The 14,482-nt window shown below is 44.0% G+C and overlaps 2 protein-coding genes across 3 annotated transcripts; both read right to left on the bottom strand.

The window, feature by feature from the left end:
• Nucleotides 1-358: 358 nt before the first annotated feature.
• Nucleotides 359-10,395, bottom strand: SARC_06006 (the record flags this gene model as incomplete). Of its 2 annotated transcripts, none has more annotated exons than XM_014300103.1 (14): nt 359-529; nt 1,250-1,493; nt 2,175-2,326; nt 2,930-3,048; nt 3,530-3,708; nt 4,315-4,487; nt 4,911-5,000; nt 6,129-6,335; nt 6,552-6,722; nt 7,132-7,408; nt 8,057-8,286; nt 8,633-8,713; nt 9,358-9,472; nt 10,303-10,395. In XM_014300103.1, 14 exons carry the CDS (start codon nt 10,393-10,395, stop codon nt 441-443), a joined length of 2,220 nt encoding a protein of 739 aa, XP_014155578.1. The 2 variants fall into 2 exon arrangements, with proteins under 2 accessions (XP_014155578.1, XP_014155577.1); XM_014300102.1 differs by lacking the exon at nt 10,303-10,395 and adding an exon at nt 10,126-10,157 and having other exon boundaries at nt 441-529.
• A 922-nt stretch (nt 10,396-11,317) lies between these two features.
• SARC_06005 (hypothetical protein) lies at nt 11,318-13,752 on the bottom strand. Its single transcript, XM_014300101.1, has one exon. It carries the CDS (start codon nt 13,611-13,613, stop codon nt 11,493-11,495), a length of 2,121 nt encoding a protein of 706 aa, XP_014155576.1. The 5' UTR covers nt 13,614-13,752; the 3' UTR covers nt 11,318-11,492.
• Between the last annotated feature and the right edge of the window lie 730 nt (nt 13,753-14,482).

The following is a 14,482-nucleotide window of genomic DNA, read 5'->3' as shown; positions in this document are numbered from 1 at the left end:
CACAGCATCGTACGTGACCTTTAGCCTACGGACTCTTGGTAAAGGTTTGGCATGTTACATAGCTGTGTGTATGCACGCGTGTGTCTGCATCTATACGTCTGTATGGAAAGCATGCAACACTCGCCACCTGTATATGCCGAATCCTGACAAACCGCCGTCACACGCTCAGCACTGACCTGGCAACCAGTCTACTGTACACCCATCCACCCCACCCGCACCATCAGGGGCATACCGATACACCAACAGGGACATACGAGACTCTAACTGACCCTACGCTATCAGGGACATACGAGACTCTAACTGACCCTACGCTATCAGGGACATACGAGACTTTAACTGACCCTACGCTATCAGGGACATACGAGACTCTAACTGACCCTACTAGATGGGCGTGGTGCTGGCTTGGTGCCTTGGGGAATGGCAGTGTTAGCGTACAGACGTTAAGTATCGTTTACAATGCGCTGGTATTGTCGGTCGGCCGCTGCGCTGAAGCTGTTGTCCATGCCCGAGGAATCCGTATACGAAGCTCCTGTGGTTGTATAGGGTATTGTAGTATATAGTGTTGTAGTATAGGGTGTTGTAGTATAGGGTGTTGTAGTATATAGTATTGTAGTATAGGGTGTTGTAGTATAGGGTGTTGTAGTGTATATTGTTTTAGTATATGGTGTTGTAGTATAGGGTTATAAGCTATAAATTGAATGCATGTATACATGCATATCTGTGACGTACACTCTATTTTAGTAAATGCTACAGTACATTGTAGACGTCCTGTTCCTTGAACTTCATAGTTCATACTGACCATGCTAGAGTTTTAGGGTTTCAGGGTTTTAGGATAGGAAGAATCGAAGAAGAATGGATATATAGAATCAAGAACAATAGATATATAGGCTAGTTGTGATCGGTCGAAGTTTACATCCTAGTACCCAATAGTTTGGTTCATACTAATAAGTGGCATAGCCAGACAAAGATGGAACTCGACAGATATACCACAACGTACAAAGCCTGCACAGCCCTCTGGCTTCCCTATCTTCAATCCCTAGTTGTATCAACTAAATAAACCATCAGACTACATAAACCAAACTAAATAAACCATCAGACGACATAACCCAAACTAAATAAACCATCAGACGACATAAACCATAACCGGCACATACACACAGGTGTGCATGCGGTCATCAGAACATGCAATAACCTCGCCTGAGCACCTTTAGCACTCACTCACACACGTGTGATCCAACCCAACACATACCTCCATAGCCACCCCCAGGCACGGCAGTGTAGCCGTTGGCCGCCGCTGGCCGGGGCGTGGCACTGGTAGTTTGTCGGGTGATCGAATGGAACAGTGTCTGTAGCGTCGCCAGGAGGTTACGCGGAGAGAGGTCTGACAGTGAAAGCTCGTGTCCGTGCACTATAGCCCAGTTGTGTATGAGATACATGACACTCACCACCAGGCCTACGAACAGCAGGGACAGGAACATGGACTTGATGGTGCTCTGAGGGGATGGTGTATGGTGTATGTAGTGTTAGTAATATGCGTATATGGTGTATGTGGTGATAGTAATATGCGTATATGGTGTATGTGGTGATAGTAATATGCGTCGAGAAAGTAGTGAATACATATGCCTTTGTACCGTAAGAGGAAAGGAAGGACTGTAGATGTGGACAACGTTCTTAGAGACAGAGGCATGGATTTACACAAGAAAAACACTTTCTACGACGAATCATACAAAGTTTTTAAGATGACTTGTGAACATCCATACTCTTGTAATCTCAAGCAATGGACCTGAATTGGAGCTTTAGAGTATTACCAAGGTGTGGCCGAAGTGTCCACAACTCATCATACGCTCACAGGCCCTTAATACATCCGCTCGCATTCGTACACTACCCGCTATCACCCATACAGGTACTTTACGCCTTGAACTAATACTGCTTTTTTCACTCGACCTAATACAATACGCCTTGAACTAATACTGTTTCTTTCACTCGAACTAATACAATTCGCCTTGAACTAACACGTTTTTTTTTCAGTCACAAAGTCGACACAACAGTTATGCACCACTAGGCGTGCTCAACACATCCAAACACTACAAACCCAACCCTCTAGTGGCGTGTACAAATGATACTAAAACCCTCAGACTCACCACGCATGTGGCACTACACCCAAACACTCATACCACGAATCCCGAGCTCTTATGGTGAGTGGGCTGAGGCGAGGGTGTTGGTGTGGCGGCTATCGGGGTAGGTATGGGTGCCGTTTCCGTGGGTGCGGACGTGCCTGTCTGTGTCTGTGTAGTAGCGGTTGATGCCATTGTCGTGGTAGTTGGCACTGAAGTCGAGGAAAGGGATTGTAAGTGGAGCGGTAATTAGTTACTATGTTATATGGCTATACTATATATTATGTTAGTATATATTATTTAACTCTAATGAGCATATTGGTTCGTATGCTTGGGGCTGGGAGGCCATACGCGGTGGAACTCGTGATCATGCTAGTTGGTAGGGTAAGTTACTATTGTAGCTGGTAGTGCAATAGCTATTGTAGCTGGTAGTGTAGTTACTATTGTAGCTAGTAGAGTAATTACTATTGTAGCTGGTAGTGTAGTTACTATTGTAGCTGGTAGTGTAGTTGGTATTGTAGCTAGATGCCATAAGTGATGAATATGAGACTAGCACTGTGGTATAGTAACGAGAACTCACAACAGGTTGTTGCATTCTGCAGCGGGGGTAGACAGTTGCGTTATCCACGCACGCCACACCTTGCACGGCCTACTATACACACATAATCCTGTACAGGTATCCTGTGAAGCTAATCCATGCGTGTGCGTTGCTATGGTTACCCAAGATACATCTTATCTATCCCACACCACAGCCTTGTTCTGTTATTGTATACACTTGTCACATATCACCGCGTGTTGTACCATGGCCCACTCACCCACAGTGGCACAGTCACACGCTTCGCCCTTCTCAAAGGCGTCACCCTGTCCTGAGGCGATGCAGCCTTTGCTGGCGTGCAAGGGCGCGGGTGTGTCACAATCCCGTTGCCGATATTGCCTGTGTACACCCAATAGGTATCAATACAAAATGTATTATCAGTGAATAGTAGTCGTTATGACCTATATACACATCACTATTAGTGTATGCATACACACCACGCCACTAGGACACCCGTGACCATGCTATCCCGGTAAGGTATGTGTATCATGATTCTACAGCTCAACCCAACGCACATGATATAAGCCAGCACCTACACGTCATGTACACAGTGTCATCTCACACCCACAGGAAAGACAATGAACACTCACTTAGACACCTATCATAAATCAACAGCTCAATCCAATGCACATGATATAAGCCAGCACCTACACGTCCTGCACACAGTGTCATCCCACACCCACAGTAAAGGTAATGTACACTCACTTGTACACCTATCATAAATTTAAAGCTCAGTCCAATGCACATGTTATAAACCAGCACCTACACGTCCTGTACACAGTGTCATCCCACACCCACAGAAAAGACAACGACCACTCACTTAGACACCTCCTTGAACCCATCCTCACACTGACATCCCCATTCTGTCCAGGGGCCATATCTGCCGAAGGTGCACTCGAGGTGAAGCGCTGTGTCGTTGCTGGACCCAAACGACGGCGTAGTATAAACCTCGCCCATGTCTGTGCAATTGTAGTCGGGGCTAGATGCACTCGTTGTCGACTGAGTAGGTATAGAGGTTGTCAAGGTAGGTATATAAGCACCAAGGTAGGTATGTAAGTGTCAAGGAGTGCGATGACAAGGTAGGTATGTAAGTACCAAGGAGTGTGATGACAAGGTAGGTATGTAAGTGCCAAGGAGTGTGATGGCAAGGTAGGTATGTATGTGCCAAGGAGTGTGATGACAAGGTAGGTATGTATGTGCCAAGGAGTGTGATGACAAAGTAGGTATGTATGTGCCAAGGAGGGTGGTGTCAACGTAGGTATGTAAGTCTCAACGAGATATGGTATTGAAGGTAGGAGGGGGTGTACAGGCAAGGAGTAGACAGAAAGGGGTCGGTATATGTGCAGATGATCAGCTCAACACCTGTACAAGCTGATACACGCATAATCGTATAATACGCAAACCTTGCTCACTCTGATGAAGCGAGGAGCATGTATGTGTGTACACATGAGCCTTGTTGCTGAATATGTTATCATGTATGTATACATATACACACCGACGTTATCTCCTTGTTAATGAATATGTGATCATGTATGTATACAGATACACTCCGACGTTATCTCCTTGTTAATGAATATGTGATCATGTATGTATACAGATACACACCGTCATTATCTCCTTAAAGCGTCCATCCAGCCACGGTCGCAGTGTGCAACACGACAATGGGTTGCGTGCTATACTGAACATTGTCATATGCGCAGGTAACAACGCATGTGTCAGTTGTTCACTTAGAGATGTCAGTCGATTGCTCTCCAACCGAACGTCCACCAGATTCGAACCTGTGTTGAAAGATAGAGGACATTTAGTGAGGAATAGATGTGAGCTCTTCCGATGACACGCTATAGAATGAGTACATGTTGATTATCCATTCAGTAACTTTTGGGAGCCTGAGTCTACGAAGGTACATGCAAAAAGGGCCTACGGCTGCGATGATAATGGACAAATAAAGAGGACTGGATGCGCATTGTAAGGAAACTCCGCCAACAACCTGCAGCGACACAGTGGGTTGCTCGGGAGAGCCAGCTATAAGAGACTTCAGTGCTACGTTGCACTACGCGGATATCCACAAAACCCGAACAACCACATGCATGTATAGAGCACAACATACACATGATTTAGAATACATCAAGTCCTGATATACATACATACACACAACATCCATATCTAGGTATCACACCCTTACACCAGGACTCACAACATACCACAGCAGCCAAACGTATCGTCGGGCAGTGATGCAATGTTATTGAAGGACAAGTCGAGTGTGCGCAGCTTAGTCATGTTCACGAAGACGTCTGTTCCAAACAATGGAGAAGAGAGAGAGAGAGAGAGAGTGAGTGAGTGTGTGTGTGCGAGAGAGAGAGAGAGTGTGTGTGAGTGTGTGTGTGCGAGAGAGAGAGAGAGAGTGAGTGAGTGTGCGTGTGCGAGAGAGAAAGTGAGTGTGAGAGTGAGTGAGTTTGTGAGAGAGTGAGAGAGAGAGTGTGTGGGTGTGTGAGCGAGAGAGTGAGAAAGCATGCAGTACAACATATGAGACGTTAGTGAATGAGGATGCGCTAAAGCTGAGTATACTGTCTGAATGGGACGGTATAAGGTGGTGCTAGGTTAAAGGCAGTATGATGGACTGAGTGCCAAGTAGAGAGGCAAGGCTTGACAGAGTGACATGTCAATGGTTACATATATATAGATTACTGGATATATATACGGATATAGGCCAATGGCTGCGTATATATAAATATTACTGGTTTATATACGGATATAGGCCAATGGCTACGTATATATAGGTTACTGGTTATATACAAGGATATAAGCCAATGGCTACGTGTATATAGATTACTGGTTATATACACGGATATAAGCCGATGACCACGTTATATATAGATTACTGGTTATATACACAGATATAGGCATATAGATACACTGCCACACAACTACCCGTATGCAATACTGCCAGAGCCACTGTACAATGTAGACAACAAAACAACTTATCACCCACCGATGCAAAGTGGCGCATCTCGAGTGGGTGGGGTGCATTGATGAGCTGGCCCGTCACGTACACCGTTGGAGGTTCGCGAATGGGTGAGCCTGATACGTACATATACTTAGAATGAGTAATATACAATACTTAGAATGTGTACTATACAATACATATACAACACATATACTGAGAATGGGTAATATACCATACATATACTTAGAATGTGTATCATACAATACATATGCAATAAATATACTTAGAATGGGTAATATAAAATACATATACAATACATATACTTATAATGTGAATTGTATAGCGCTATTCCAATGTATCAACCAATCAAGCAAAGACAACACACCACACGAACGGAACAAAACACACAAGAACAGGATGGTGCGTATGGCCTATGTAGCGGTCCAATCGGCATTGCTGTGTGAGTTGTACATACCTGTGGCCACAGATTGGATCTGGTTGTGAGACATGTCGAGTGTCTCCAGTGTAGGCCGTACATCGTCGAGCGTGTGATTCAGTAGTGCCTTGAGGGCATTACCACGCAATCGCAGGGCCAATAAATGGGCCAACCCAGTCCACACGGTGGGTTCGATGACGGCGATCTGATTGTAACTTAGCACCAGATCTGTCAAGTTTCCAAGGCCTGGGTTGTGGGAGATCAACGTGTTTTGTATTAGTCGCTGCGACCTGCCTTGCCTCTTGCTGATACCTTCGCCCGCGCTAGGGTTAACATCTAATCTCCAAAGGTTATACAAATGCATACATTCCGCCGTCTTGTATACACACAAACATATATATATATATATATATATATACAACAATTGACATCAAAACATCAATCGATACCCCACACACATACCTTTAAACAGAGGTATGTCGATCCGCGTGAGAGCATTATGCGCGAGGTTGAGTGTGGTGAGATGGGGCCATGAGCTGTTTCCAAAGACACTCTGAGCAATGGTGTGCAGTCCGTTGCCACTCAAGTCAAGCGACCGCAAACCCTTCAGTGCATTCAGACGGTACAGACACCCTGTGCAAGTAGCACCGTGTAATAGTCGGTTGGGGTGTGTTAGTATATGTGACATGTATTCGGATGCGGGTGTACGTGTCTGCGTGATGATATAATATGGGCATACACAGACACACAGACACGCACACACATACACACACATACATACACACGCACAGCCTGCACAGACACGATTACTGATATACGCCAAATGCATAACCAATATACACGGCAAGGCGGACACATACAGTACACGCATCTCAAACACACTCATATCACAGTCTTTCAGACATACACTCATATCATAGTCTGTCAGACACACACTCATATCACAGTCTGTCAGACACCCACTCATATCACAGTCTGTCACACATACACTCATATCATAGTCTGTCACACACACACTCTTATCATAGTCTGTCAGACACACCCTCCTCCAGCGTGGTGATTTTGTTCATTGTGAGATCTACAGTGGACACGGACAGGGTGTGGTCAAACCGCAGAGACTTCACATCCGCTATGGCATTTGCCCGCAGCTGCAAGGCTTCCAGTTTGGTGAGGTTGCTGATCATGCACGCGCTAGGTAGTGTGTTGATGCGGTTGTGTGATAGGTCTAGTCGTGTAAGGTTGGTCCCCAATGCCTTCGGTAGTGGGTTTGTGATTGTCGTTAGAGGCCCTTCTCGAAGGACTAGTTCGTGCAGACCCTCCTGTGTGTATTTATAGAGTACTACAGGGTGTGACTACCACGTATCGGTGGCGTGTAGTGCTTCCTGATATTAGGGTGGTTTATTGTAATACGTGGCTACTAGATGTGAGAGGTGTTTGTAGAGATGCATAAAACTTCTGTACATCTGTAGTGAGTGAGTGGTTGAGACAATATCAAAATAGAAAGACATATACATACATATGGATATAAATATACATATATACATACACACACGCACATATATATATATATATATATATATATATATATATATACTATACTATACATACATACATACATACATACTACTACTACATACAGGCCAACATACATGCATACATATATATACATACATCAATGTACATATACTTACAAATATCCTTATCCATATGCATGTCCATACAGATACACACATATATATATATATATATATATATGTGTGTGTATGTGTACTTATATATATATATATATGTGTGTGCGTACTTATATATATATATGTATATATATATGTGTGTGTGTGTATGTGTACTTATATATATACATATATATATGTGTGCGTACTTATATATATATATATAAATATATAAATATATACGTATGTCATGCTAAACGAGTGCTTTTGTACTGCAGTGTCTCTCTCTCCACATACCAGCCCTTCGAGCCACTCGACCGGTAGTACCGTCATACCATGGCCACTCATCCGTATGAACTGCAGTGTCAACGCAGAGTCCTTCAGCATATCGTTGGGAAATGGGCCTTTTAGCTCAGCGTTGTACTGCACAGACAGGTCCGTGAGATTGGCACAGCCCGCGAACGTGTTCACATCAAACGTAGAGAGGAAGTTGTGATCCAGCACAATCGTCAAGACGCTTTGGGCTCCTGTGTTGTCGGTGAAGTGTTGGGATGCCTTTGAGAAAGAATTATGCGGGTGTAATGGAGCTATCTGTTGTGTCGCTGACCTTGGAGATATGTATGTATACTATCTGTTGTACTGATGAGCTTGGATATATGTACGTATATAACACCTCGTGTGGGATGTACATACACACCACCTGCGCCAGCATTCGGTGTGGAGTGCAGCAGTGCTGGACACCGACAGGCCTAGAATGTAAGAAAATGCACATACTATATCGATCTATAGGATGGCATACTCATACACATATTATCTAGAACCCGCGATCAGTATGTAAACAGCCTACATCAACCTTCTCTAACGCGTACATACCCGTCGCATTGCCACAGAGCGTGTTCCCAGGGAGTGTCTTGAGATTGTTGTGACTAAGATCAATCAGTGGGACGGTAAGGCCTGTGATACGTTGGATGGGAGGCAAGGGAAAGATGAGACAACCAGCGCATGGACAGTAACACTGTGGATGTGATGCAACGCTCCAGTGCTACTGACCGTGTGCGCGGAATGAACAGTAAGGGTGTAGGAAGAGATACGTGTTCTTGGTAGGTATGCTATATGAAGCGAACGCGGGGAGGCGCTAGCGTCACCATACAGTGTGTGTATTATGTGTCTAAGCCGTAATAAGGGCGGAGCATACGAGGCTCTAGCGCTGTTCTAATCTACGTATGGAATAGTACATCTCCTTAAAGTGAACGGTATGTGCCATTCGTGTCCTCGCTGGAGTGGATAAGAGAGAAGAAATAAGCAATTCTATAATTTATGTGTATGATAATCTATCTCGGATGCAGGAAACATAAGCTGAAATACTATAAAAAGTTGACATATATAAAACATAAGTTGACGTTAAAACATAAGTTGACCTATTTGTAACAAAAGTTGCACTATATAAAAGTGTTAAGGACCCGACACCCTACAACATCCGTCCGTAGACTAGTACATTACATGGCCCGGCACAACTGTCAACAAAGTATATGCATCACCATATCACAAAACAACTGTGGATATACATCACAATATCTCAATACAACCATTCATAATACCTTTGAATGCTCCCTCGGCCACCTTATCGAGATTTCGCATGTCGAGGTTCAACGACAGCGACCCCGGGGCTGCAACACACGACATTAGAGTACGCACACCGTCGGCATCATTCACCTGCAGTAGGGTTACAACGCAGGCAATGGGTTATATGAGCACAATCGGCTCTTAGCTCAGCACTACTATTTTGTAAGGTGATAAGCCTGCGCAAGCTATCGATATCCCTTGCAACTGGATATAGTATTATGAAGGGAAGGGTGTATGAGGATATTGAAGTGAATCTGGCACAGAAAAAATACATACTGGATGTGTAGATCAAACAAATCTGCGGCAACGGTGGTTTAAAAAGTGAACCAATATGTATATATATAACTAAATATAAAACTATACATATACACACACTATATATATATATATATATATATATATATATATATATATATATATATCGTATAGTATTGTATATATGCTTAATTGTCACTGTTTAATTCAATACTAGTGAATTCCAGTTCAAAGCAAGTCTGATTGACTACAAAGATGTACACATCAACCGGAGCTGCTATGATGTAAAACATTTCTATAGAAGTACAAATTGGCAGAGGAACAAAGACATAACCATACAATCCATTCCACAATCGCTTATTTTCTATTGTGATAGGTCTCTAATAAAGACAAGCTGCATCTATACACAAAACATACACGTACACACAAAAATACAGAACTTCTACTCTCAACACGGTTGCACACACGGCGCTGCATATCAAACCTACACAAGCTGAATGTTGCTGGGATTACGCATACGTACTATCTTCAACTAGATATTCAATGTACTTGAGCCCAGCGTGTGTATACGTGTATAGTATAGCACTTGTACAATGTTCCCAACTGTTTACATGGTTGCTTGTGTTGAAGATCTCTACTCGTGCCCAGTGTGTAGTATAACATACCGTACAGTTGAACCCAGGCGGCTGTATAAAGGCCCCATCCCCAGCCACTAATGCCCCCGCATTAAGCAGCAGCAGGCAAGCTAAGACCTTCATGTTCGTTGACTTGGTATCCGTACACTGATATCCATGCACAGTCCTAATTGCGAATTTAACGTGAAGTATTTCATGCAAATTATACCCCCCCCCAAAAAAAATGATAGATAAACACTCGGTGACACCTGCATATTTATTTCAAATCACTCGGTGGGCACGAATTGGTAAAACGTGTACAACAACAGATCACACGACCACATACCATATATCTACAACATCACTGTCTTAATATATAGTTCGATATACTACTGAGAAAGAAGATCTACACCCGGTCGCCTGCGGAGTGTAATGCTGATATTCGTAGTCTACTGAGTCTTTTGTAAATGCGTTAGTTGAGCTCAACAACTGGAAGTTTATATTCAGGTGCATAGTTGATCAAGCTAGGCTGTTTGATATAGTCGGTTCGTGTTGTCGACGTCCTGGGATTAGCAATGCGTATTATAATTTCTCGGCCATATGAATATTGTCTTCGTCAGCTACCATCAATATGTTATTAGGTCTCCTGAATAGTACGTTTCGTAAATTCACTCTTTATTTATAGTATACAACTCACACACCTTTCTCATCTCGAATAAGCATACTGGTCTTGATACTCAAGTGTTTAGTATAATCATCGCACATTATCAATTGCTGCATAACTAATTGTTAGAACGCAACAGCTTAGCGTACTCATCATTATACTGTATCTCTCTATGTAGTCTTCTCGTGCCAACAAGCAGTATATATTCACACGCGCATACTGAAGATATGAACTCAACACGTCGTTTATTATTTGCCTACCGCTAGTGGCCAGAAACAAAGGTATAAAAATATAGATTATCATCAGGCTTCCTGAGTGCTCACTCTATCAACCGTCTGCATGTTCTAGTTGATTTTAATTATCGTACAAGCATTCAAGTTGTTTTAAATTCTCGTACAAGCATATTCAGTGTTATGTATTTATTATTATTATGACCTACTCTACTACCCTCCCAGTCACACAGCTAACCGGGATTGATAATCAGCGCTTACATATGCGCTTTCTCAATATCTAAACTTTCGTGTGCCGTGCCTAGGATGAAACCTAGGCCGAGTACACCAATCCCAACACTGATTACTCAACTCTTACGCTCGCTCAAGCGGTTGGCGATCTCACTCACATCCGACCCATACATACGGATGTATGCTGCATTCAGCGAACGGTCTTTGAACCCCATCTCGTATAGCGTGTGCATGATATCCAGATGTTCCTTGGGTGTACTAGCTCCACTAGCAGACGCGCTGGGAGCAGATGACGTAGAAGGTTCTTCAATATCTGGCACGGTTTCCACTATGACAAATTCGCCCTGGTCATGTTCGGTACCTTTACTGTCACCAGAACTCACAGGCTGTTGGGTGCTCTTACTGTCATCAGCACTCACAGTCTGTTTCGCACTCTTACTGTCAGGGGCACTCACAGTCTGTTGTGTACTCTTGCTGTCAGGAGGACTCACAGTCTGTTCGGTACTCTTACTGTCAGCGACACTCTCGGGACATAGCTCGACCTTTAACTCCGGAGATTGCTCGACCTTTGTCTCGCTAGTTTGCTCGACCTTTGTCTTGGGAGTTTGCTCGACCTTTGTCTTGGGAGTTTGCTCGACCTTTGTCTTGGGAGTTTGCTCGACCTTTGTCTTGGGAGTTTGCTCGACCTTTGCGGGCGTCTCAGGCTCTGTAGCCTTCTTCACAAACTCATCCGCCTTTGGCCGGGTCTTCTCATTGACAACGCGCACAGTAACATTGGACAATTTCGGTTTGAAGCATTTGCGATTGTCGCTAGAACCTTCCTCCTTTGCCGTGCAAGATTTGCCGCTTGTCTTGGCTTCATGCTTACCATTGACATTGGTTCCACACCTGTTATCGGCGGCCTTACGCTCACCGCTACCGTTTGTCTGCCGACCTCTGAGGGTATCTAGAAAGTTGAACAAAGTCATAGGCTCAGTTCGTGCCTGAGGTGGGGCACGGCGTTGCTGGCATACTCTACACTGTCTAGGTGGGCAACCAGTACAGCCAGGGTGAGCGACTGGTACATCCCTGTGCATAGGCACGCCAAACATATATGCACTGCCTTGCATGTTGGGACCTCCAAAGTTGTACTGAACACCACGGCCGTGTGGATATCCACCGTACATGTTACGGCTACTTTGTCCCATACGCATCATGTGTTCGTTAAAATTATCGGGACCACTCAGATACTCGGGAGTGAAATGAGAAAACCGCCCAGGACGTCCGTAATGACCACTTTCCGAGTCAGGCACAGGGCGCAACACAAGTGTGTGATTCTCGGGATGTCCCACTCTCTGATAGCAGGTGTCACACATGTCGTAGTCAGGGCATACCATACAGGTGTAGCGAGTACCCACTATGGTCTTTTCACACTGGTCACAGAACACGCCGGGGTGCATGCGCTTCTTTGTTGTTTCGGAACTCTCAGTAGACTCGTTCTGCTCTGAATCATCCTTGTATTCGCGCAAATCAATCTTGGCCAGGTTCTCCACCAGCTCTCCGATACCCTTCCCTAAAACACACTCCAAGAAGTCAAATAATTTCGGTGCCTCCTTCTTGCCATCCTTATTATCAGTTGCAGTCTCCTCTGCTACTTTAGTATCAGTTGCCTTTGATCCGCTTGTTTCTGTCTCTACATTATTCGCTACTGTTACTTCATGTGTTTCAGACTTGTATTCATTGTTCACATCACCTTCATTCTCAGCCTGACCTGCATCGCCCTCTTTGTCTTTGGCATTGCTCTCTGGCTCTGTGTCCACAGCCTCTACAGTGGCCTGTTGTTCGCCCATGTCCTCTGCATCACTATCTTCAGACAGTGACTCAGTAACCACTGGCTGTACCTCTTCAGGCTCGTCCACTGTCGGTTCCACACACGTCTCGTCGACCGGTTCAACCAACACGGTGTCTTCTTTATCAAAATCAGAGGACATTACCGGTATATTAGGTATATCAGAGACATCAGAGCGCTTCTCGACGTCAAACAGGATCACACGAAGGGTGCCTGTAGCCTGCTCTAACGCCTCCTGGAACTCATCTTCAGTCGAAATGGTCACGTCATCGCCGTCCTCGTCAACGTACTTGGCCGTGAAGTTTTGCGCATCGAAACGTGACAGGATTTGTTTTTTTGCGTCAACCCAATTAGCCGCACGCAGCCGACGGATGTCGCTAGGGCCATTAATGACCTTGATAGACGTCATTTCAATACTTGTTTTGATTTATTTGTAAGTTTACTTGTTGTATTATGATATGAAAATAGAATGCATGTAGCTGTGCCTTTTATATATAACTATATACGAAATATTCGTACGCAGATTTTGTCACAGAACAGTCTCGATCAATATTTATTTTCAACCTCTGTTTCTGTGGCTTGCCTTTGCCCCATAAATATTGAGATTATCTCAATATTATTGATTTTGATTACACTGATTTTCATTTGGATTCACTATCCATCATCACTTTTCAGATCTTTCCGGAATGTGTTGGAATTTCACACCCCCCAAGTCCAAAGTTGACGTTTTTATTTTATTTTAGAGAGCGTGTATGTACTATGCAGTCCCAAACAGTCGCGCTCACTCGCGCTGTAGTACCTTATCAATCGCAAGATGCAAACATCATCACAATCAGGCGGAACCAAGAATTCTCGGATCCAAGGTCGAATCACTCCTTCATGTAATAACCGCAATTGACGACGAATGAAACCATCATCGCAATTAGCCTTGGCCAACAATGTTCGGATCCAAGTTCGAACCATTAAGTCCTTCGTGTAGCAGCCGCAATGAGGTGTCGGATAGAACTGCACAATAAGCCAGAATTCACAAGGCTCATACCCAAATTACAACCGCTAGATCGAAAATCATCACCCCTCCTTAGCTGGAAAGACTGTAAAACATGAGGATACAACAGATTTGTCAGAAAAACAAGACTCCAAGCGAGTGAGTAAATAAAGCCTCAAAAGACTTAGTTAAGCAATTAACGCCTCACAAGTCATAGTTAATACATCACGCACTTCAAATACTATCTCTTTTATATTTCACAGCATACACTATGTACCATTGTATATATATAG

The sequence above is a fragment of the Sphaeroforma arctica genome (assembly GCF_001186125.1).
Source record: "Sphaeroforma arctica JP610 unplaced genomic scaffold supercont1.412, whole genome shotgun sequence".
Classification (NCBI taxonomy): domain Eukaryota; class Ichthyosporea; order Ichthyophonida; genus Sphaeroforma; species Sphaeroforma arctica.
The sequence above is the reverse complement of the archived record's forward strand: the minus strand, read 5'-3'. Positions and strand labels throughout refer to the sequence as shown.